Genomic DNA, 23,038 nt, shown 5'->3' on the forward strand with positions numbered 1-23,038 from the left:
TGTCATCGTCACAAGAGAAGGGACGCAGGGGCACGGTGGCTAGGAGAGCGAGGGTGAGGGCCGCGCACTTCCTCGGCAGCGCCTGTGAGGATGCCCACACGCCCACCTGGGCTGGTCACGAGGACAAACTCTTCTCTTGCCTTGTCTCCCTGACCCTTGTGACTATGAGGTTCTGTTCTTTGCTCTATCTGCAGAGGAGGGGTTCATTTGGGTGCGCTTTCTGGGGAGCACTCCTGGCAGGTGTGGCGTCAGGACTCAGGTGTCAAGGGCACTTTCTAGCTACTGTGTGAGGGGCCCTATGTGAGGCCTCTTCTCAGGGAGATGGAGGCTGCTGGGCGGCTTGGGTGTCCCCTGGGAGGGTCCAGCTGGAAGGTGGCACAGGACCCCCCCAGGTCTTGAAAGCACTCCTGGTCCCTGCTCACTGCCCCTCCTGGCACTCCCTGGCCCCTGGGCCCCCTCTTGCCACCTGCATCTCGCAGGGGCACGTCAGGGCCTCACAGAATGCCTCCTCTAAACACGGGGAGCTCTCGGGGACCACATAATTGCCTTTGACACAAAGCACTGGCTTGAATGGGCTGCGGAGCACCAGGAGGGGGCCGTGGGCGATTTCACTGTTTCTTAGGGGCTGGCAGAGCTTGCTCCCGTTCCCATGAGGGGCTGCGTCTGGAATGAAGGCTTGCCCTGGACCGAGATTCCTTCTCCTCCCCCACGACACTGCAGTGCTGAGCAGATGGTGCGTGGAGCCTCGATAAACCTCCTAGTAATAGGAGAGTTAACACCAAGTGCTGCAGGCTGGGGGGATTAGTCTCCAGAAGAGGTGATGGGGAGCTGCAGGGGCTGCCCCGAGACCCCTGGAGCCTCTCCGTGCTTCCTAAAGTGTTCTGTCCTTCGTGGCTTTTTTAGGTCTCTCTCAGCAGTGCCTGCCTCCCACCAACACGGAGGTGGCAGGGACATCGGCATTCACGCGTGCCCGCGTGCACCAGGCCTGGTAGTAGCAGCTCATCCGTCGTCTCATTCCACCCGCACACCGACTGGGAGGACAAAGACCACAGTGTCCATTTCACTGCTGGTCAAACTGAGGCTCAGAGAGGCAAAGTGACCCCCCGCCCCCGCCGCCAAGGTCATGCGCAGAAAGGGGCAGAGCAAGGGATCTGACCAAATGGAACTGACATCACACCTTATCTGCAGAAGGGAGGTGGGGAAGCAGCAGGCAGGTCCCCATGGCCCTCCCCCTGCCCAGCGCTCCTCACCTGCTTGAGGATCTGGGCAGCCATGGTGTGGCTGCAGTCGAAGATAATGCGGAATTCTCGGCCTCGCTTCATCTCCTTGAGCAGTGGGCGGGAGTCGTCAGAGTCGAGGGGGAGCTGGCGGATCTTCAGGCGGATGTTGTATCTCGACGGGGCCATGATGAGCTCCTGCAGCCGGATGAGCCCTGAGGCGACAGGAACATGTGTGCATACCTGTGTCCACGGCTGCAGGCACCCCCAGACGCGGTGCACACATGCCCATGTCACAGGACTGCAGACACACATGCACACATGGCCCATGGATGTATCCAGACAGGGCGTGAGCACCCTCAGGCACAGATATGTGTGAGCAGTTGTACACACCTGCACGTGCACCTAGAGGTATATGTATAGACAGACAGAGATGCACACACACAAGCTTGTTTACACAGACAGGACACACCTTAGGCTGATAAACATGTGTGCAAATGCAGATTAAGGTGTGTGCATACACAGATGCATGTACACACATGTAGTTTCAAAAGTAGGCACAGATAGGACAGCAAATTCCCACTGACCACACCCATCCTCTCCTCTCTTGACCCAGGGTGGATGAGTGGACAGATGTGTGGAACCCCAACCACAGGCCACCCCACCCCTGCAACATGGTGAGGCTGGGGACCTGCTGCCAGGCTGTGGGTGCAGGTGGTGGCTCCGGGGGCAACTGTACTGACTGCTGGACTGGAATGGGAGAAGTCAGGGGGTATTTGTGCCTCAGTGACCCTCACCTACTCTTTCAGGACCAACGCAACCACCTCCTCCTCGAGGTCAACCTCTATTGCTGTGTCCAAACCCTCCTCCCAACCCCTCAAATCAGTGGCCTGCCCCCTTAGCATCAGCCTCCTCTAGCCTCGTCTCAGTCCACTGTCCTGCCGAAAGCTCCTCAACCTCACAGGCTTGGTTCTCTCGCCCCAAGCACAGGGCTGGCCCTTAGGTGACACTCAACACAGATTTCCATAATTGGGTGAGTTGCTGTTTTTTTTTCCCCATACTGAAAAATCCATCCTGCACCGTAGCATTTTGCTAAACCACTTAATCTGGGGACTTCCAGGGAAAACTGAATGTCACTTCCTGGAGACAAATGACTTGCTTAGGTCTAATTAAGTTCATTTCTGTCCTTATTTCAAGGTCCATTCTTGCTGACTCCTCTCTGCCTAGCCTGGAAGCAACCCTGTTGTTATTCTCTGCCTACCCCACTGAGCCAGGCCCACGCAGGCCATCTCCTCCCACTTGCCTGGTTCCCTGCCCACCCTCAGGCCTCAGTTTCCACATCTGGCTGCATTATCCTCTCGTCCATTTCCTCACCGACGTCACTCTGGTTTTCTTTTGGGGAACAACTCCCCCGGGCTCAGTTGGTGTGATGCAGCAGGGGTCTCCCCCCAGTGCCAGGGCACAGCATGGAGCCACGCCATGGCCAGTCAGCACACACACTGCTCTAGGCATAGGGCGGGGCCTAGAGACGGATGTGTGATACTAGGGAGTGACTGCCAGAAATTGTGCTGGAGCAACTTAAACCCCTTTTCCATTTAACTTCAAATAGGGAGGATGTAAGTCTGGGGCTCGCCATATAAAACCTGGGAAGGATTATAATAGGGCAGAAGTCAGGAAGGACAGAGGGAAAGTTAAGTCCTGATGACATCCATTTGAGCCTCTGCACCTAAAGGAACCTGAAGCTGAACTTACTCCTGAACTTTCCAGTAAGGGCAGCCTACAACCCTCATCCTTAACCCTCTCTTTTTGCTTAAGCTATTTTGTGTTGGGTTAAAGTTTGCCATCAGCAGTCATAATGTCCTTGATCTGAAGAGTCCCCTCCACTCCCAGCCCATTTGAAAAGGCTTCCCACAGAGTCCCAGTTTCCAAAGCCATTTTCTGGTACATGTACCCATGTCTATTCAGTCTCTCACCCCTATTCCTAAGGGTGGAATGTCAGGGAAGCAATCTGATTGGTGCCCATCAGCCACTGGTGGCAAAGGACAGAGTAAACCCCTGGGATGAAGCCTCCCAAGTGCTCCCTATCGAGCTTTGTTGTGACTTGATTGGGGGCAGGTATCCGGAGCCCCAGCCCCTGGAAGGTCTCAGGCCCAGGTGCCTGTGTTGGGAGAGCCTCTGGACCAACAGCTGCCCCAACACTCAATACCAGACTTGATGGTGAGGAAGAGGATATGACCTCAGGTCAACTGACCTCAGGAGGGAGGGACCACAAGCTCAAACACACACCCAGCTCCTCCCCGCCCCCAACTGCTTCCAGAAATTCTTCATTTGACTAAATGGTGCCGCCCACTCATACCTGTTACCTCTAAGGCCCAGAGTCACACTTTGCTCCCACTCGCTCAGTTTTCAGACTCACGCACAGCATCAGCAGGCATGTGGGTTTTGGGGATTGGGGACATGAGGACAGGGACAACCTGGATTGTGGAGTAGAGGCCGCCAGAGCCCTCTTGTCAACCAAGCGCACTGCCCCGTGTAATGTAAAGTGACCCACATTCTCCAGCAGCAGATGTCAGGCCTCCTTCCCATCAGTGTATTCCCAGCGGAGGCAGGAGGCTCGACTCGGCCCACCCCAACAGAGCACTGGGTTCCTTTGTTTGCCTGAGATGAGCTTTCCTTCCCGGCTGCTTCCCTAATCAATCTCTCTCAAAATATCTGCAGTGAATCATGGTTGGTGGAATCATGCTTTTTACTTACAAAGCACTTCTGCACTCGTTACCCTGCGTAACCATCCCCCGGTCCTAGACGGCATGCAAAGCAATGCTACAGACAGAGAAACTGAGGCCTACGGAAGTTTGGTGGCCACCGCCCCCCCCACACACACCCCAAGTTCCTCCCAGCAATGGTCAAAATTTGAGACCTGGGTCCTTTTTTCTACCCATGGTCATTCTAAGCTCCTTCCTTCGACCTAGGCTTGTCTTTGTGTTCAGAGCAGTTAGGAAGATGGCCCAGGGCAGAGCTCATAGGGCAAACTCTGTTGGCTCCTGTGATAATCATTCTCATATTGCCATGATGATTTGGCATCTGGAAATCACAGGCCAAACTAACATCCAAGGTTGTTTACATCATGCCATCCCTATGATTGCAGAGGGCATAAACATACTATCAACTCTCCAGCCACAAACCCTAACCTCCTTGTTTTGCTCCCTGCCCAACAGGGTATGTCCCTACCTGCCAACATTTGCCCCTGTGGTCATAAAGACTCTTGCCCCTGCTTTCCCCTCACCCTTACCTCCTGCCCCCTACCTTCTGCCCAGCCCAGGTGCTTCGCCAGGTGACCCTGGGTGGCACAGGGTGCCGGCTCCTGCCTTGAGGGCACCCAAGTAACACTCTAATCAATGTCATGTCACTACTTCTCTGGGCCATCTCTTGTTCATACCTACTAAATCCTGGGTACATTGCAAGGGTAACCCTAATTCTTCATACACACCCCATAGCCACACCTTTTGCCATGTAATAACTTTGTGGTGAGCACCCTCCACATGGGCAGGGGGCCTGGACCACCCATGACACTGGGCTCAACCATGTGACCTGCTCAGAACAACAGGGTAGCAGCAGGCGTGACACAGGGGATGCTGGAATGGTGCCCCCTGCACCCGTGCCACTGTTGTGACAACTTGCCTGAGTTAGCTGTGAAGATGCACGACACATGGAGGAGACCCAGTCACCCTTGTCACCTCAGCCCGGGCTAACCCAGATCACTCAATACTCAGCTTCCCACAGGCAGGGCAGTTTCCTGGTCCAGCCGAGACCAGGAAAACCACAGAGTAGGCACTGAGTCTGCAGATGTTTGTGAGCTGAACAGACACCTGTTGTCTGGAGCCACTGAATCTGATGAACCACTAGGTTTGTCAGACAGGATGGCTGCAGAAATGGGTGACCTATACGTCTCTGCTAGCATCTGGGAGCCGTGGCTCACCTGGGTGGCAATGTGCCAGTCCCAAGAGACGGCTGGATTTGGGAGGAGCCACTCAAGGGCAATCCCGTTCCTGACCGTGCTTGGAGGAGCAGGCAGGGGCCCAGTGAGCTCTGCAGGGTGGTCTGCTAGAAACAGATTCTCCGCCCTGACAGAAGACATGAGTCAAATTAAGAACATTTCCTTTGGTACCCGCCATTCTTGAATCCTCTCCCCAGCCAGACTGTCCTCTGCTAACATGGCCACGCCCATTCTACCTCCTGCTCTGCTGATGTGGTTCTCTCCGCTGTGACGCTTCACAGCTCCTCTCCCAGCCCATCCAGCTTCAGGGTCCCGCTCGTGGCTCGCCCCTCTGGTCAGTCAGCCAGACTCACCGAAGTCCCAGAGTTTCCTCTCCCCAAGTGTCTTTAGCTCTACTAAAGGACATGGCACTTGATTCTTAGTTTGGATAACAGGGAATGACCCTCTGGGTGGGCACCTGCTCCCCATACAATATCTCAAAAGAAGATGTGAAACCACATTCTCATTTCTTTTTCCTCCTCCTAGTGCCCAACATACTCTTTCAAGCAAAATATAGTTGTAGTTTATTTTAACTTGACTTTCAATTCAACTCAATTCAACAGCACCATCATGCCAGTCTCTGCTAAGCTCTAACAGAAAGTTCCTGCTCTGGAAGCAGAAACAGCTGGAAAGATAGACACAGACATCTATTAAAATGGGCTGCAGAAACACTGGAGGTAACTTGGAGCTGAGCAGGAGCACCCCTCAAAGGCAGGAAGCACTGGGCCAGGTTAGGGAAGCCCTGCCTTCAACGATGCCCAGTCTGGTGCTATTGCAAAACTTAGGAGAAGCTTGTAGAATCCTGAGATAAATAAATAACTTCCCGGCTGTCTTTTCTGAGGGATTCTCTCCCCACGAGTCCCACTACCCATTAGGAGGTAATCAAGAGCTGACATTGAATCGCAGGCAGCTGAGAGCTGGAGGGCTCTTTCAGGCTGCATGCTGCAGCTCTTGACCTGACACGTGGGCAGAGCAGGGCTAGATGGGTTAAGTGACTTGCCACGGTCACTCTCTATTAAGAGGCTGGGCTAAGGAACGTCTTGGAACTCGAGTCTTTTGGAAAGAAAGAGGAGGAGAGCAAACAGCTCTGTGCTACTTAGAGAGCCTCAGAGCCTGTGCACACATAACTGCCAGCTTGTGTCCAAAGTCTGAGTGTGGAGCCAGCAGGGAACTGGATGTGCTCACTACAGATGGGAATGTGCAAGCAGAGGATGCAGGTGCTCAGGTGGCAGGTGTGGCTGTGATGGTGCAGGCATAGGTGCAGGCATGCAGGTAGGAGTGCAGGTGCTCCGGTGGGTGCTGAGTATGCTGCTGGGGTGAGGTGGCAGGTGAAGGCGAGGCAGGTGTGAGGGAGACTGGGGCAGAGTGAGCTGTGCCTGCAGCTAGTAGGGAGCTCAGGGATGAGCGACAAGGTAATTGCATGAAGCTTGGCTGACCTCCCCCCTCCCAAGCAAGTGCTGACCTTTTCCCCAGGGACTGCTGAGTGGGCCAAGCAGTTAAGAGCCCGATCCCTTTCCCGCCCCCAGCCCTGCCAGGCCTGACCACCCACCTACCTGTACTGTCATCATAGACCACGGTGGCCGACCGCCACTTGAGGTACTGGACCAGGTCGAGGATGGCGTGGCTGAGAGAGGCGTAGTCAGGGTAGAGGTTCACGTAGAAGGTGTCCTTGTTGTCCAGCGGGTGGTGCTTCCAGCGCAGCTGGATGTGGGGCACCTCCAGGGCATTGCAGATGGACTGGACGGCATTGGTGCAGGAGCCCTGTGACGGCCCGAAGATGGCCACCACGCCCAGCGCCAGCTGGTCACAGGCTGCAGAGAGGAGGGCAAATGGCTCAGGGATCAGTGCTGGACCTCGCCATGCAGCTGGGGGCCGATGGCAAGGGGGGCAGTAGTGGTGATGATCCCATAGACACGTGGGGAAAGCAACTCTTTAAGAGGTGACCACCGCCAAGCTTTGGGACTCTGTTTCCTTATCTGAAACGGCTGGAAAAGCCCCGGCCTCATGGAACCACAGGCAGGTCCCAGGAGATCCCGTGTGCACGACCCTCCGCACAGCGTTCACGATACAGAAACGATCACTTTTGAAGCTGACGTCAGCGTGATGACACAAGCTGACACAGCTCCACACCAGTCCTGGCTCTGGGTGGGGACGTGAGAAACACACAGGAATCAAGCACCTGCTGGCTGATGACTCTTGAACCTCCAGCCCTGGCCTGTCCCTGAAATCTAACTGGTACCTCTCACCTCCTCTCAACACCGCCACTTATGTGTCCAAGAGGCATCTCCAGCTAACGTGTCCACACCGTTACCTCGTTCCTCTAGCCTCCCTGTCTCTGCAAGAGGCAGCTCCACTGCCCCGGTGCCTTAGGCCAAATCCTGGTTTCATCTTGATTCCTCTTGTTTTCTCATACCCCACATCCCACTCCACAAGCAACTCCTGTTGCTTCACCTTTGAAATACACCAGAGCCTGACCGCTTTTTGCCACTCCTAGCCTGGTCCAAGCCACAGTAATCATCTTTCAATTGATGATTATAGAAATCTCCTCCCTCTGGTTCCAGCTTCCTCAGTAATCCTCCCGGCCATCTGCTCTGCACTCGGCAGCTGGAGCGAGCTTTCACAGCCCAAGGTGGAGTGCACTGTTCCTTTGCTCCAAGGGCTCCTGACTCACTCGTGTAAAAGCCAAAGCCACTTACAGTGCCTGATGAGCCCTATTCCCCACCCCCAGGACCCTCCCCACCCTGCCTCTCAGCCATGATCTCTACTTTTCTGACTTCCTCTCTGGTCCTTCTTCCCCATCCTCACAGCACTCAAGTCCCACTGGCTTCCATGATCTTCTTCCAACATCCTAGGCATTCCCTGACTCCCTGCCCCAGGGTCTTTGCACTTGCTATTCCTCCTGGCTGGAATGCTCTTCCCTCAGATAGTCACATACCTCCTCCCCCCCCTCCCTTCAAGTCTCTTCATCTGTGTGTATTAGGGGGGCAACATACTTGCTCCTTCTTTAACAAAAAAACCTTCATCACAACCTGGAAAGCCAGGTGGGAATGGAAACTTCTCATTCATGTGGAACTGGAGCCCCCACCTCCTCCTCTTTGATTGCTGGCTTCACCCTGACCCTTCTGGGCCGTGTGCTCTCACATGTCTGAGCTCTGTCCATCCCAGGCCACCCCCAGGCCACCTCTCAGAGTGTAACTATGGCAGTGTGGCTCGCCTTCCAGAGGACAGCCTCTTGGGCAAGGTCAGTTGGCCAGGAAATTCAGGGTTCTAGGTTCATGGGGCAAAAACAGAGCACAGGTTCCTAGTAGGAAAGTCCCTTTGGTTCCACTCACCCCTTGTCCTGGGAGAGTTCTGGCCAGAGGAGGGTGAAGGCAGCCCTTCAAAGCACAGGCACTGAGAAATGGGTCCTCTTGCCTGGGCTAAGGGTACACCAGTGAAATCAAAGACACAGTGTACTTGTGAGTCTGCCTTAATGTGTGGTCTCCAGAGTGCTTTACCTTTCCACTGACATCCGCCCTCCTCCCTCACTGTCTCCTGGGAATATCATATAAGAAAGTTATCTTTCCTGAAACTCAAGAACCTGAAACCCCCAAGAACCCAGAGAATGCCACTGGCCAGGTGAAAGGCCAGCACCCCTGGGGGGAGTCTGCTGGAACCACTGGAACATGAGACAGGACAGCCACATGCAAGAGTCCGCACGGGTGAGCCAGAGGGCCTCTCCTGCGTGACTCCTCCTGATTGATGCCAGGTGCAGAAGAGGACAGACAGCAGGGCACATGGTGCCTTCTTGGGACTGGAGGCCAAGTCAGGGAAATGCAGTTTTGTCCCTGCTGCTGTTACCCTGGCATCAAGAACCTGGGGTAGCTCTCTGTGCGAGATAACCCCTGTGATAACAATGCTTCAAGAACAGGACCTTGGGGTGTCCAATTTAAGAATGGCCCTCCTTTCAGTGCCATGCCCCCAGGAGGCCATGCTGTAGCCTGCACCACTGCCCAGCCCTGCTGCTCCTTCCTGCTGCCATTCACACTGAGTGGATATGCCGAGCCTCTGTGCCAAGCAATTTGACCCTCTAACAGCAGGCATGCCCTGAGTAAGAGATTACCCATGAATCACTTTGAGGCATGGAAGTCAGATATCAACATGGAGAAGTGACAATGAGTAAGTGACAGCTGACCAGGCCAGTCACTCTCTCTTGCTCAAGTCTAAGACAGCGGGCACCCTACAAAATCTGTAGGCTTCCTTCATATTCTACTTCCCGCTTCTGTTTTGACCCTTTGAGGTGGCCACTGATGTCTCTGCTTTCTTTTCCCTCTAGGACCTTTAGACTGATGACTTAGCCCAGTGACTGGTGTGGCTCACTGCCTCTCACTATCATCACCACCTCTCACTACTACCCCTAAGAGTCTGCCTTTTGCATTTCCCTCTTTGACCTATCCCTTGAATCAGGTGGGCAAATACTCTCCTGCCAACCCAACCTCACCCGCCCAATCTCTTAGATCATGCCCCTGCTCTGGCCCAACATCTGGCTATCCTGTTTGACTGCAATAAGAAAGAGTGGGCCAAACACATATTATGGTGATGCAGAGGACTGTAAGAGAGATCTTGAAGGAAGTGGTTTTGACATTGTAAATATCATGACAAAGGTAACTGTAATGGCAGTCATGATGGTAGATGTGAACAATACTGTTAGATATGGTTGGTGATCACGGTGATGACACTGATGAGAGTGGAATAGGTGATAGTGTTGATGTGACATACTGTTGGGATGGTGATGATGGGGTTGCAATGATAAATATGTCAATGGCATGGTGATAATGGTAATGCTGATGGTAGTGATGATGATGGTGATGTTGGTATGGTAATGCTGAAAGAGAAGGTGGTAACAATGCTGACAGTGATGATGGTAATGGCGGTGTGATGAAGACGCTGAAGCCATGACATCATGGTGGTGATGATAGCAGGGGGAGATGCTGGCAGAGGTGATGGAGGAATGGTGAAGATGCCAATGCCCCAGCAGGAACAGTGGTGATGACAGTGGGGATGGTGTGGTGATGTTCGCTTAGATGAGACTGGTGATGAGGATGCGGCTGTCATGGCAGTGAAGGAGAAGATGGCAGGAGGGGCGCTGATGGTGGTGGTGATGGTGTGAAGAGTGGAGGTGATGCCATCATTGATACTGGTGACAGAACTTGTGGTCATGGTGTGTTGGTGCTGATACTGGTGGCAATGTTGGCAATATGGTGATGATGGCCGTGCTGGCTTTCATTCTGCCAGAGACCCAGTGACTAATTCTCACTGTTGCGGGGGGCAAGGGCCTGTGCTGCCTTCACCTATTTCTTGGCTGCTCTCCACATCCCTTTTCCTGTCCCTTCCATGTTCCTTCCACCCTGAGGATGTCTCTGCCTGGAAGAACACTGTTGTCCCCAAGGAACCGGGGCAGGTTGTGGTAGCAACAGCAGCAGCAGCAGCAGCAGCAGTAGTAGGCTTATCTCCAGATGTTTCCAAGGCAGCAGCCAGTCCTTGTTCTGGCAGCCCTTAGCACATACACTGCAGTAATTTCATTATTTGTGGCTTCAATTTTGAATCCATTTTCTGGTCATTTTACAGTAACTCAGTGGTTCACAGTCTTTGCAGGCAGCCACAGCCTGAATGCAGTCCCCTCCCCTTCTCCATGGCAATTGTAGTTATAGCAAAAATTATCCCAATCAATTTGTGTCTTAAAAGGAATTGAGCAGCCCAGAGAATAAGTGAAGGCAGAGGATCCTGGGGAGTGCTGGGTCGATTCCAGGCCCGCTCGGTCAGGCTTGGAGAGAAACACAGCTACCCGAGCTGCTGGCCCGGAGCTGCCTGGCAGCCACTCATCTTTTAATTTTCCACAAAACATTTACAGATGAAGACAATACATGAAAGCCCCTTTCAGAGGGGAAAGGCTTCCTGAGCCCCAAATGGAGGGAAGAACTAATATTCAACCAGGCTCCGTGCCGCTGCCTGCCTCCCCCTGGGGCCTGCGGTGGTGGTCCAGCAGGTGGAAGAGGGAGTGGTGAAGGAACCTGCGCCTGCAGAGAAGGAATTATCATCAGGTTAATTAGAATTAGGCCCAAGTTCACCCCCTGCAAGGGTCTAATGATGCTCCCAAGGAATACATTTTTAAAAAGCAAAGATCAAAAGAAAACATGAAAATCACGGGAACTTGGAGCTCCCTGAGGGCTGGGGGGTGCTTAATAGGGAGCATGATCCAACAGCAGAAATGCCTCCTGGGTTAGACAGCAGGGCTTCCCGCCACAGCAGGGCTCTGTCTTAGGTATAATCAGAGGGGCATTAAGGGGGAGTGATGGCAGAGAGGAGACACAATTTTTTTTTGAGCTATAGCAAGATAAAGTATATTCATTTTAAATACAAACTTTCATGAAATTTTACATATAACTGCACTTATGTCACTACCACTTGGATCAAAATACAGAACATTTCCAACACCTAAGAAGGTTCCCTTGTCAGGTACTATTCACTGCTCACTCCTCCCTGCCCAGAGGTAACCATAGTGTACACAAGCCACATCAGCTCTGGGAAGCTCATCTGTGATGTTGTGTGTGTCAAGATATTGTCCTTTTTTTATTGCCAATGGTAATTCATTTGTATAACTATACCCCAAGGCACCCACTGTCCTGTTGATGGCGTTTTAATTTATTTCCACCTTTTGGCTACTGTCAGTAAAGCGGCTTGGACATCCCCACAGGTAGACACACCTAGCTTTAGGAGATCTTCTGGACATTTCCCCGAGAATTTGGATCAGTTTTCATTCTCACCAGCTTTGTGTAGAGAAAATAAACCTCAACCCCTACCTCCCACCCAACACATAAAAATCAATTTGGGGTAGATCATAGAGCTTACTATGAAAGAAAAACAATAGAGCTTCTAGAAGAGAACTTGGAAATACCTTCATGAACTTAGGATCAACAAAAAAACACATGATGGAAAATATTGATAAATTGGATTTCTTTAAATTAGGAACTTTGCTCTTCAAAATAAACTACTGAGAGTGAAAACCAAACTCATTAGTGACAGACGTAGGCAACACATATTTCCAACAAAGGACTCTTAGCAGGATATATAAAAAACTACAAATCAATAAGAAAATGACAAGCAACTTGATTTTTGAAATTGGTTGAAAGGCTCAAAAAGGCACTCCAGGAAAGAGAAGATTTAAATGATGTTAACATATCAGAAATTGTTCCACATCTGGCTCCTCAGGAAATACAAAATAAAGCCACACAGATGCCCACACGAGATCACCCAAGTGGCCAAAATTGAAAACAAGACAGACTTTATCAAGAGTTATAAGAGAGTAGAACAACTGTCCCGTCAGCCGTTGCCAGAGGGAGTGCAGGTCAGTGAAGCAACTTTGGAAAATTGTTTGGCTGAAGAATTGTTAAACTGCGGTATATTCATATATTGGAACACGGTCCATGAAGAGCAGTGGGCTTCTGCTGCCTGCCACACCGCAGAGGAACGTCGTGGGTGTACTGAAGGGTGAAAGGCACAAGATTTGCAAAAGCACGCACTGGTGGTTTCATTCATACAAAGTTCAAAAACAGGCAAGAGGAGCTTCTGACAGCAGCAGTCAACAGTGGTCCTGCGGCAGAGCCGTGAAGAGCAAAGGCATGTGCAAGGTGGTGGAAGAGAGGGACAGTGATCACATGCACACCTACACACATATACACACAACATACAACAGCCAAGCCTGTGAATGAAAAGTCCAGAGTGTAATAAATTGGAAGCAGGGGATTTGATCTGATCTGGGATCTCAGGGAGGGCTCGCCAAGGACCCAAAGTTGGAGAGCAGAAGGATGAGCTAGCAAGACAAAGGGCAGAGGGCATGCATGGGATGGGGCAAGGGAATTACAAGCAGAGGAAACGGAAGCATGGCACCCCGAGGTGGTGCTGAGGGAGTGACTGGCAGGGATGGGACAAGACTGGACATACTTGGACAAGACTGGACAGACTCTCATCCTGATCTGGGGAAAGTGGGGTAGGCTCCAATCAAGTCATGTGACGTGGTGTAAGGCAGGGAGGGGCTGTGGTTCTGGTCACTTGGGGTTCAAGTCTGGAATTCCAGAGTTGGACGTTTCTGCTTGGGGCTGCCCACCCACCACCCGGGAGCTCCCGTGGTATGGACTATGAGTCCAGCCAGAGGACTTGCCTTCGAGGCGCTGAAGTGCTGCCTGGGGCTAGCTGCGGGCTGGGAAAGCCCCGGCACTATACTGCAGGCGCCCCGCCAGGGAGTCACTGTATCATTCTATGATTTCTAGGAAAAACGGACAGGAGATCCAGCATCGCCGTGGGGGGCTGTGTCATGTAGGCCTCGGCATGCGATTCCAGGCATTTGTTGTGTCCTGACTTTCTCACTGAGCAGCTGTGGCTGAGGTTAGTCATCTTGTAGCTGGGCGAGGTCAGGCAGAGGGTGCCAGCAGGAACTCCCGGCAGAGGGTAGAGACCTGACTGCACAGTGCTGGCCACAGGGCTGGGGACCGAGGGGGTGGGGGGGTGGGCAGGAGGAGGGCACATCAGCACAGAGGGAGGGGTGACCAGCAAAGGCTAACAGGGTGGGGTGCCACTAGTCATTCTGTTGGCTCTGAGACTCAGGGGAATGGACTAAAAAAATGTCAGCAGTGACTATGTTCAATGTTAGGGATGCTCTGACCATGAGCACACAGGGCAAGGAGGGGTGGGGTAGGTGGGGCAGGGACTAGCTGTGAGTGCACAAGGCCTGAGGGCCCTGACCTGATAGTTCAGTCTGTGGAGAGCAAGGCAGCCACATAGTAACAGCAAAGTTGCACTGGCACTTGCTACATGCCAGGTACTGTGCTAAGCACGTAACAGAGGTGTGCCCATTTTGCAGGTGAGAAAACTGAGGCATGGGCATTACTTCCAGTCACACAACTAGTATCAGAGTTGGCCCATCAAGTCAGGCAGTCTGGCTCCAAGTCCATGCTAGCAGCCTCTCTGGGCTCAGATGTTTACCCACAGTGAGGTTTTGGCAAACAAGCAGGCAGCACTTGGCAAGTCTGCACCTGGAAACACAGGGGACCTTGATAAGCTACAGGGAATCCCTCAGAAAGACCAAGGGACCCGTATGGGTGGGCCTCTATCCTCCCTAGAAGCGTGGATGATGCTGTGCCTAAGCTTAGCTGACAGAGGTGCTGGACAAAGGTGCACAGGCTCCCACACCCCAGCCTCACATCAGTGACTCACTGAATCATTCAACCATCAATTTACTGAGCACTTACTACATGTCGGTGTTTTAGGTACCGGGACTGTATCAGTGCACGAGAGAGGTTCCTTTCACTCATGCCAGGGAGAAGGGAGAAGCCTAAACACACACAATGACTCAGCTAGAAACTGTGATAGGGAACTTGAAGAAGAAAAGCAGGGGGCCGTGATGGTGTATCATAGGGAGAATGACCTGGGAATAGTTGTCCCTGGGAATCAGATTGCTTAAGCCCAAGATTTTTAAATGGAGTTCCATGGAACTCCAGGGTTCTATGGAAGTTATCTCCAGAGTTATATAAGCCTTGAAATTAAATTTCAATATATTATATACATAACATGCATATGTATATATGTATTATAATATATGTGAACTATATTTCCTAAAGCAGTAACCAAGACGCACACTTGTATACTTAAATGTGTTACATGCCTCACTGGGAACTGTCAGCTCCTTTGGGCGTTGACAGATTACCTTGTTTTTTGTGTGTGAGGATCTTGGAACAAAATTCTCTGTCCTTCTGTGCAGTTATTGGAGTTTATTGTAAATGTATCACTAATGAGGACAGATGCAGCCCAACATTTGTTTTTTATTTTACTTTTAATGTGTGTGTGTGTGTGATGGGGGAGACTTTAATTGGATATGCTACAACTTATTTTTATAAATTATGATTTCTTTGTTATTATGTAGACAAAACAAAATATAGAAACATATTGAATACTGAAGCTGATTCAGACTTCAAGAGTCATCCATGGCCCCTGGGGCCAAGTTGTTACAGTCACTGAAGCAGTCCTGTTGTTTTTACTGTCTTTTTATGGCATGTAAGTGCTGCACGTTTGAACTTACACATTGTCAGTTTGATGTAAATATTTAAAAAATTGAAAATTAAAAAAAATGCTTGAAAATGCCAGCTTCAGTTCAGAGGTATGGGAGACCAGGGTTAGCCTCCTTACTGCTACCTCCCAGCCTCATATCCTACCCCCACCCTTCACCCCCCACCACCCTCCTGTGACCTCTCATTCCCTCACAGCCTGTGCCAGTGACCTGGGAATTCCTGACGAAGACCCACCATTCCTGAGGGATGACACAACCTGAGCTGAGCTGGAATATAGGCAGGATCCCAAACCAGGAGGGAAAGGCTCTAATTTCCATGCCCACCCAGAGCTCCGGCCCATTTTCAGGACCTCGGATAGCAGACAGCCCTGCTCCTTAGGTAGGGAAGAGAGACCAGTCTGGGGTCTGAACACTCACCCTTCTTAGTGGCTTCAAAGCTGTCGTGGAAGTGAATCCTCTGGATGTCGTAGGTCAAGGTTGTATTGGGCAGCAGAGTCCTGTTCCTGTTGATAATGTTGGCAGAAAATCGAAAGGCATGTTCTTCCGCGTTCATGACCTGGGCATTGGGGCCGTCTGCATACTCAAAGATTCCTCCTGTGAGAGATGGGTAAAATTGTATGTAATGGAGAAGGGAGGGGGAAGCTAACAAAGATGTTTGGCTCAGAAGATTCTGTGGACAAGATCTTTCCCCCTAAAATGTTCAATAATACCCTAGATAATTCCCATATACTGAAATTGTACTAGACCATAAGAAATATGAAAATCCTCCTAGTTCATTTTACTCAGCTATCAAATTGCTGACAACAGAGACTGACAAACATAACCAAAATAAAATAAACAACTTATGAATATTTCTATGAAAATTCTTGATAAAGTTCCAGCCAATAGAATCTACTAGAATATTACAAGGATATCATACCATGACCCAGATGAGTTGTATTCAGGCATGTAAGGGTAGTTCAATATAAAGAAATCTATGAATATCATTCCATCACATCAATAGCTCAAAGGAAAAAAAAAACACAATAAACTCACAAAATATAGGAAGGCATTTGATAAAATCCAATATCTACTACTGTTAAGAATGCTTACTAAACTGGCACCAGAAAAGATACTTCCTTGAAGCATCTTTAGCTCAAATTGGCCTTTAATATTACATTGATGATGAAACAGTAGAGGCATTTTCATTACAGGAAAAAAAAGAGGGAGGGTAAGAATTCACAACACACCATGAACCAATGAAATAAGAAAAAAATTTAGAGGCACACCTCTTGGAAAGAGAAAAATTCTTGATAGCAAATTATATAAATGCTTTCTAAAAACTCTTCAGATAAACCCTGAACATTAAAACTAGTAAGAGCTGGAATGAACCAAGGCAAGTTACCACAAATTCATGGTGCTTTTTCATATCAGCAACAACCAGTGAGAAAACTTAATGGCAAAAGGATTTCCTTTATAATATCAAGAAAAATATACAATAACCAGCCAAATAAGAAGTATGGAATTCCAGTATTAAAAATGATGAGAACACGGTAAGCAGGAGAGATAAGGGTAGACTTAAATTAGGAGGTGTGTCATGAACCTGGATAGTTGGGTTCAAGGGTCAAGGTGTCAGGTTTCTCCAAATTAAATTTTCAGCTAATGCAATTCTAATGAGAATCATGGAGGATTTTCTTTCGTTTAGACAAAAATGACTCTAAAATGCATCTGGAAAACCAAAAAGGTAGTAACAGTCTAAAAAGAGATGAGAAGTGACTTGAACTGCCAGATTTAAAATATATAAAAAAGCCAAAATAATTAAAACTATGTTCTCATAGTTTTAGAAATGTGGAAATATAAATAGCTCAATAATAGAATGAAAGAAAAAGCTCCCAGAAAGAGATTCAAGTAGAGATAGGTAAGACATAAGAAAGGGGGCTATATCCAATGGGCAGGTAAGAGATGAATTATTCATTGGTTGTGCTGGAACAATTACTCAATTTATTTGGGAGAAATTTAAGTTAGATTCAATCTTAAACTATATATCAAAATAAGTTCCAGATGGATTAAAGATAGAATAGCAAGAAATTAAGGCAAAGAAGGAGGAAAGAAAAGCAACAAAAATATAGGTGAATATGATACCATACTGAAGAGCAGGCCTTTCTGGGAATTCCCAAAAAGTCAGAAGCCCTTGAATATTGATAATCCCATAGAAATAATATAATAGATATATACATGTCATATATATGAGATATATATATATAATTTGACTACCATAAACAAGATTAAATGGCAAAAACAAAGTTGAAAATTTTATAGCATATATGGCAATATGAAGGTTGATGCTCTATTTTTCAAAAAAGTACTTAAAACTCAACAAAAAAAAAAGACAAAAACATTCCAATGGAAAATATGCAAAGGGCAAGCATAGCTGTTTAACAAAAGCAAAAATACTACTACAAAGGAACTATTCATGTAAGAAGAAACGTGCATTCTCTCTAGCAATCAAATAAACCCAACTAAAGTCTCTTTTTTTGGGTCAATCCCATCAGCAAACAAAGAAAAAAAAATGGTGAGGGTGTTTGGAAACAGTTTGCTTAACTATTGGTGAAAGTGGCCCACCACCTTCCTTGGAAGCCACTAGAAATACATCAGAAGCCTTAAAAGTGGTCATACCTTTGACTCAAGACTTTGGCTTCTAGCAATTGACTCCAAGAGTGACTGAGTGCACAGGCCACATGGGAGAGGGTGCTAGGGCTGTCAACACCAGGGAAATCATAAGCAAGCTGCAATTTGCTATGTATTTCCATATTATGGCAAAATTTAGTATTTAAGAAATACCCACAATATATTTTTAAGTGAAAAGATGAAGGTGATAAAGCAGGAGATGCTGTGTGACCCCAAGTTAGAAGAGGAAGAACTGAAAGAAGAGGGAGAAGCTTTATTATTAACGCAATAGGAGACATTTCAATAGTCCTACCTGATTAATTTTTTATGTTTTTAATGCTTTGCTAAATTTTCCAAATGCACCTTATTAATTTTTTTTAGATTTATTTATTTACACAAGAGCTGAGGTACAGGCCAGATGTGCAGGGGGTGAGAGGATTCACCAGAGACAGAATGGGGAGCAGAACAGGCAGGCTGAATGAAATACACTGCTGAGGGGAGCAGCCGGTGAGACAGGAGAGGTCTGCTGCGCCATGTGGGTTTCTCCGTGGCCGGCCGGGATTGAACCTGCGCTGCAGAGACTGTGCACAGCTTTACAGTGCGGCACTTAACCGCCTGAGCCACCAGGTAGGCCCCAAATGCACCTTATTTTTTTTAAAAAAGGCAACTTCACTAAGGGTTTATTTACATTTAAGAAATCCCACAAAATTCACCTTAAGTATACAAAGATCATTAGTAAATGCACTGAGTCCTGTGATCACCACCCCGATCCAGCTTCTAAATATTTCCATCACCCCAAGCAGATCCCTGTGCCCACTCATGGCCAGGCCATCATTGTCCTCACCCCCAGCCCCAAGGCAACCACTAACTTAACTTCTGTCTCTAGAGATTTGTCTTTTCTGGACATTTCATATAAATGCAAACACTCATCTGGCTTTATCACTTAGCAGAGTGTTTTTGAGGTTTATCCATGTTGTAACAGGGATCAGTGTATCATTCCTTTTTATTGTAAAATAATCTTAGTTTGTATGGATATACCATATTTTATCCATTCGCCAATAGATGGGTATTTGGGTTGTTTCGATCGTTTTGAAAATTAAAAAATAAAAATAAATGCTTTTGAAAATGAAGAAATACATCACCCCGCCCCCCATACTCTAGCAGGCTCACAGAGTGTAACGCACAGTAGGTGTGCACGTAGTCCATGTGGGTGTGCATAAGCGTGAGGAGTGCATGCACACAGACAGGAAGAGCACACTCAAAACACTGAGGGGCTCTTTCTGGGAGGTAGGATTATGGGTGACTTTAATTTCCTTCTCTGTGTTTTTCCTGCATTTTCAAAAAGTTCTGCAGGGAACATGTGTTACATTTCTAATCAGAAAAGTCATGATGTGATCATGTCTGTGTATTTAAAGGAAAAGAAATGATCAAAGCATCATATGACCCAATAATTCCATTTCTAGGAATATAAATTTACACAAAGTTAGAGATACAGAAACACATTTATGTATAAGGATAATCTTGACATAAGGTTGAGAAAAATAGAAACAACTTAATGTCCAAAAACAGGAGAGTACTCAAAATATTAAGATCCACCCATATGGCAGAACAACTTGCTGGCATTCACAGTCGAGGTATGGAATGGCATGGAATGGTGTCTGGGTCTTGCTCTGAAGGGAGTGGATGCAGAGAGGGCACAGACAAGGCAGGCTGCTGGCTGCTGGGCCTGGGTGGTGGCTACACTGAGATTCATTTTGCTATTCTCCCCTAGTGTCTATGACAACACCCTTCAAAATAGAACTTTAAAATCACGGTGTAATGAAGCAAAAATACCAAATTCTGGTAGCGCAATCAGAAAAGAAACATAATATTATTTGCAGATGCTTACTACTGTTCTCTAAAACTCAAGAATCAGATGAAAACCCAGTAGGAACTAAACAGAGAACACATTGAAAGGCCAGCACACAAATATCGAAAAACACAGCCTTCGCATATATCAGCAATAAACTGTGAGGAATTATAAGGAATAAGAGACTCTATTCACAAAAGCAACAAGGAAAAAATAAAATACTTTGCAATAAACGTGCAATTCCTATATCAAGAAAACTACAAAACTTTACTGGGGCACATAAAAGAAGACTTGAATAAATGGTGAGACATAACTTTCTCCGGGAAAGGAAGGCTCAATATTGTAAAGATGTCAGTTCCCCTCAAATTAATTTATAAATTTAATGCAATTCCAATTAAAATCAAAAAGGACATACCAGAGGGCATACACCACAATGTTAACAGAGGTTCTTTCTAGAAAGTAAAAAGATAATGGATTGCTTTTGCTTAGTGCTTTTTCTCTGCAAGTTCTCTGCATTGAAGGAGAGCTTTGGTAATAAGGGAAAAAGCTTTAAAAAATGCTTTTAAAGAATATTTAATGACATAGAAAGTGCTAATCCTCCCTCCTCCCCCCAAGCAACAAATAATATTAGTTTGATGCCTACTTATCAAATAAAAAGTACGCGTTTATATTTACAGCAAAAGGGAAGGATTTTTACCAACACGTTCTTTACTAGTATCTCTAAGCAGAGGAGGTTTGCTCTTTGCATTCCCTTGATCTTTTTCAAATTATTTACAATCACTTTCATGATTATTTTATAATTATGACACAATAAACAATTATGATGCTTTATAATATAGTCATATACATATCTATTAATAATCATATTAAATTATTTTTATTATTTTAAAATGTAAAATTTTACAATGTCTTTGAGTCGGAGAAGAGGTCTGGTTAAAGCACAGTCCCATCCCAAATCAGGGTCAAAGGCCGTGGGGCAAAGAGTAATTTCCTGGGGCTTCACACCTGCTTCTGGGCCCCTCAGGCCTTGGCAGGAGGTGAGGACAGGAGGGGAGGATCCTTCAAAGGGTTGTGCTCATGGCTCAGGCACTGAGACTCCAGCCAGGGGGCAGGGGGCTCAGTCTCAGACTATGTAGCCATACAGCTTTCCCCCTGCCACTGGGCCCTGTCAGCCCTGGGCCCCTATTTTCCAGGGGTGCTCAGTCACCAACTCTGCAATTCCTGCAGTGATGCTAGGTGTGGAAGACAGAGGGGAAGAGCTCAGACAACAGCCGGGCCTCAGCCCGCACCCTGGCTCCAGCCAGGCAGGAAGTCATTCCCTCTCTCTGAGACTTCGCTTGTCCCTCTGCACAAGGAGGCACCTACTCCCAAGAGCCCATTGTTGTGAAGAAAACAATGGAGCTAGTTGTAGGGTGGTGAGGAGTTCAGAAAGGCAGTTATTAAAGGAGGAGAGACGGTATCATTTAGAAAAACAAGGTATTTCTGGCTTTCATGTTCTAGGGCAGGAGATGACAAGTTTTTTTCTGTAAAGGACCAGATAGTAAACATCTTGGTTTCTGTGGGCTGGAGAGTCTTACTCAACTCTGCCATTGTGACTATATGTGAATAAATGGTGGCAGCTGCATTTCAATAAAACTTTATTTGTGAGAACAAGCAGGGGGCCTGTGGTTTGACCCTTGTTCTAGGGGAAGGGCAACTTTTATCTCAGAAGTACTTCAGGGCCTGGATGGAGACTTTAAGACTATTAAAGTACTAGATGCAGGCAAAACAAAGAAAGAAGGGATGCTGAAGGGACTCACATGCCCAGAAGTTCACATCACCTGCCTCTGCTCTGGGAAGAGTCTGTAGTCAATGACTAATACTGGGGCTCAACAGGGTGGTCCCTTTGCTTCAGCGTGGGGGTAATTCTGTGGTGCTTACACGCTCCAGTCCACCCAACACCCCCCACCTTGTATCAGGCAAAGGCCAGTCTTACCTGAGGATGCATCTTTGCCCCCAGTCCTGTCCTGCTTTGCTTACTCCCTGACAGGGTTTTCCTAAAGTGCATTCTCCCCCTCTGTCAACCCCATGCATTCTAATCCCTGCCTCCATCTGCATCTGGGGGTCCCGACCTAAGTTGGGAGTGCCATTACTTGGGGATAATATCGATCACACTTATTCTTTCAGGCTTTTGGAGGAAGGCAAGATGGTACTAACCTCAGTAACTGACAAGCCATTGAGGGTATTTCTACTCTCTCCCTTCTGGGTCGTCTCACCCCCTGTTCTTTCTGTGCAGGCAGGGGCTTTGTGAAACTCAGGCTTCTGATGGGCAGGGATTCGATTTCAAGCCCCACCCCATGGAAGAAAGGCTGTTTTAGGTTTTGGCTGCTGGAGAGAGCACCCATTCCCTTGGAGGCAGCTCCCCCATTCAATTGGCTCCTCTCCATTCTCTCTTCCCATACATTCCTCATGATCGTTATTTAAAGAGGCTAATAAGTAGGTTGGCACCGTTGATTAATGCATAATCTTAATCATGATTGCATAGTGTAATTGGCATTAATTTGAAGAGCCAGTTCATTATGAAAATAATTGTCACTGCTTTCTGCTTTAATAAAATGGAGCAGAGACACCAGGGTTGCCGAGGAAATGGGGTAGGGTGTGTGTGCGCGAGTGTGAGAGAGCGAGAGAGAGGGAGAGTGTGTGTGTGTGTGTGTGTGTGTGTGTGTGTGTGTGTTGGGATGAGTTGCAGAAGATGCGAGCAGGGGTGGAGCACGGGTGCAGCTGGAACTTCTCGAAACAAAATCTTGAGTGGAAGCCCAATGTCTAAAACAAACAATAATAATAATCACAACAACAACTGATTATGTGTTGGGGGTGATGCTGAGTGCTTTCCACCCACTTCATGTAATCCTCGCAGGAAATGCTGACAACCTCATTAAGTGGGAGCTAGAGCTGCCCCATTCCACACGAGAGAAACTGAGGCCCCGAAAGTTGAGGTTGTTGAAACATCTATGTGGCAAATTCTCTTCCGCCACCAAAACCCGTTTGCTAGACCTAATACTCAAATTTCCAGGGATTTTTGAAAGCCACTTATTAAATCATTGGCAGCTTGAAATTGGCTATGGTGAGAGTAGTTACACCATAGAGACAAGCAGATCCTATAATTAGGACTTTTTTCTGGAGAGCATGTTTACGAGCATACCAATACCCAGCCC

The 23,038-nt window shown here is 48.1% G+C and overlaps 1 protein-coding gene across 1 annotated transcript in view; it reads right to left on the reverse strand.

Annotated features, from left to right (window-relative positions):
* GRIK3 (glutamate ionotropic receptor kainate type subunit 3) overlaps window positions 1-23,038 on the reverse strand; it is a 188,968-nt gene that overhangs the window by 55,386 nt on the left and 110,544 nt on the right. Inside the window, exons 2-4 of the mRNA XM_054691641.1 lie at window positions 15,767-15,943; window positions 6,804-7,061; window positions 1,251-1,432 (exon numbers count right to left, since the gene is read on the reverse strand). Coding sequence (XP_054547616.1) covers window positions 1,251-1,432; window positions 6,804-7,061; window positions 15,767-15,943 — 617 coding nt within the window. The remainder of the gene's footprint in view (window positions 1-1,250; window positions 1,433-6,803; window positions 7,062-15,766; window positions 15,944-23,038) is intronic.

Source organism: Talpa occidentalis, unplaced genomic scaffold (genome assembly GCF_014898055.3).
Source record: "Talpa occidentalis isolate TD23 unplaced genomic scaffold, MPIMG_talOcc4v2.1 talOcc4.9, whole genome shotgun sequence".
Taxonomy (NCBI): domain Eukaryota; kingdom Metazoa; phylum Chordata; class Mammalia; order Eulipotyphla; family Talpidae; genus Talpa; species Talpa occidentalis.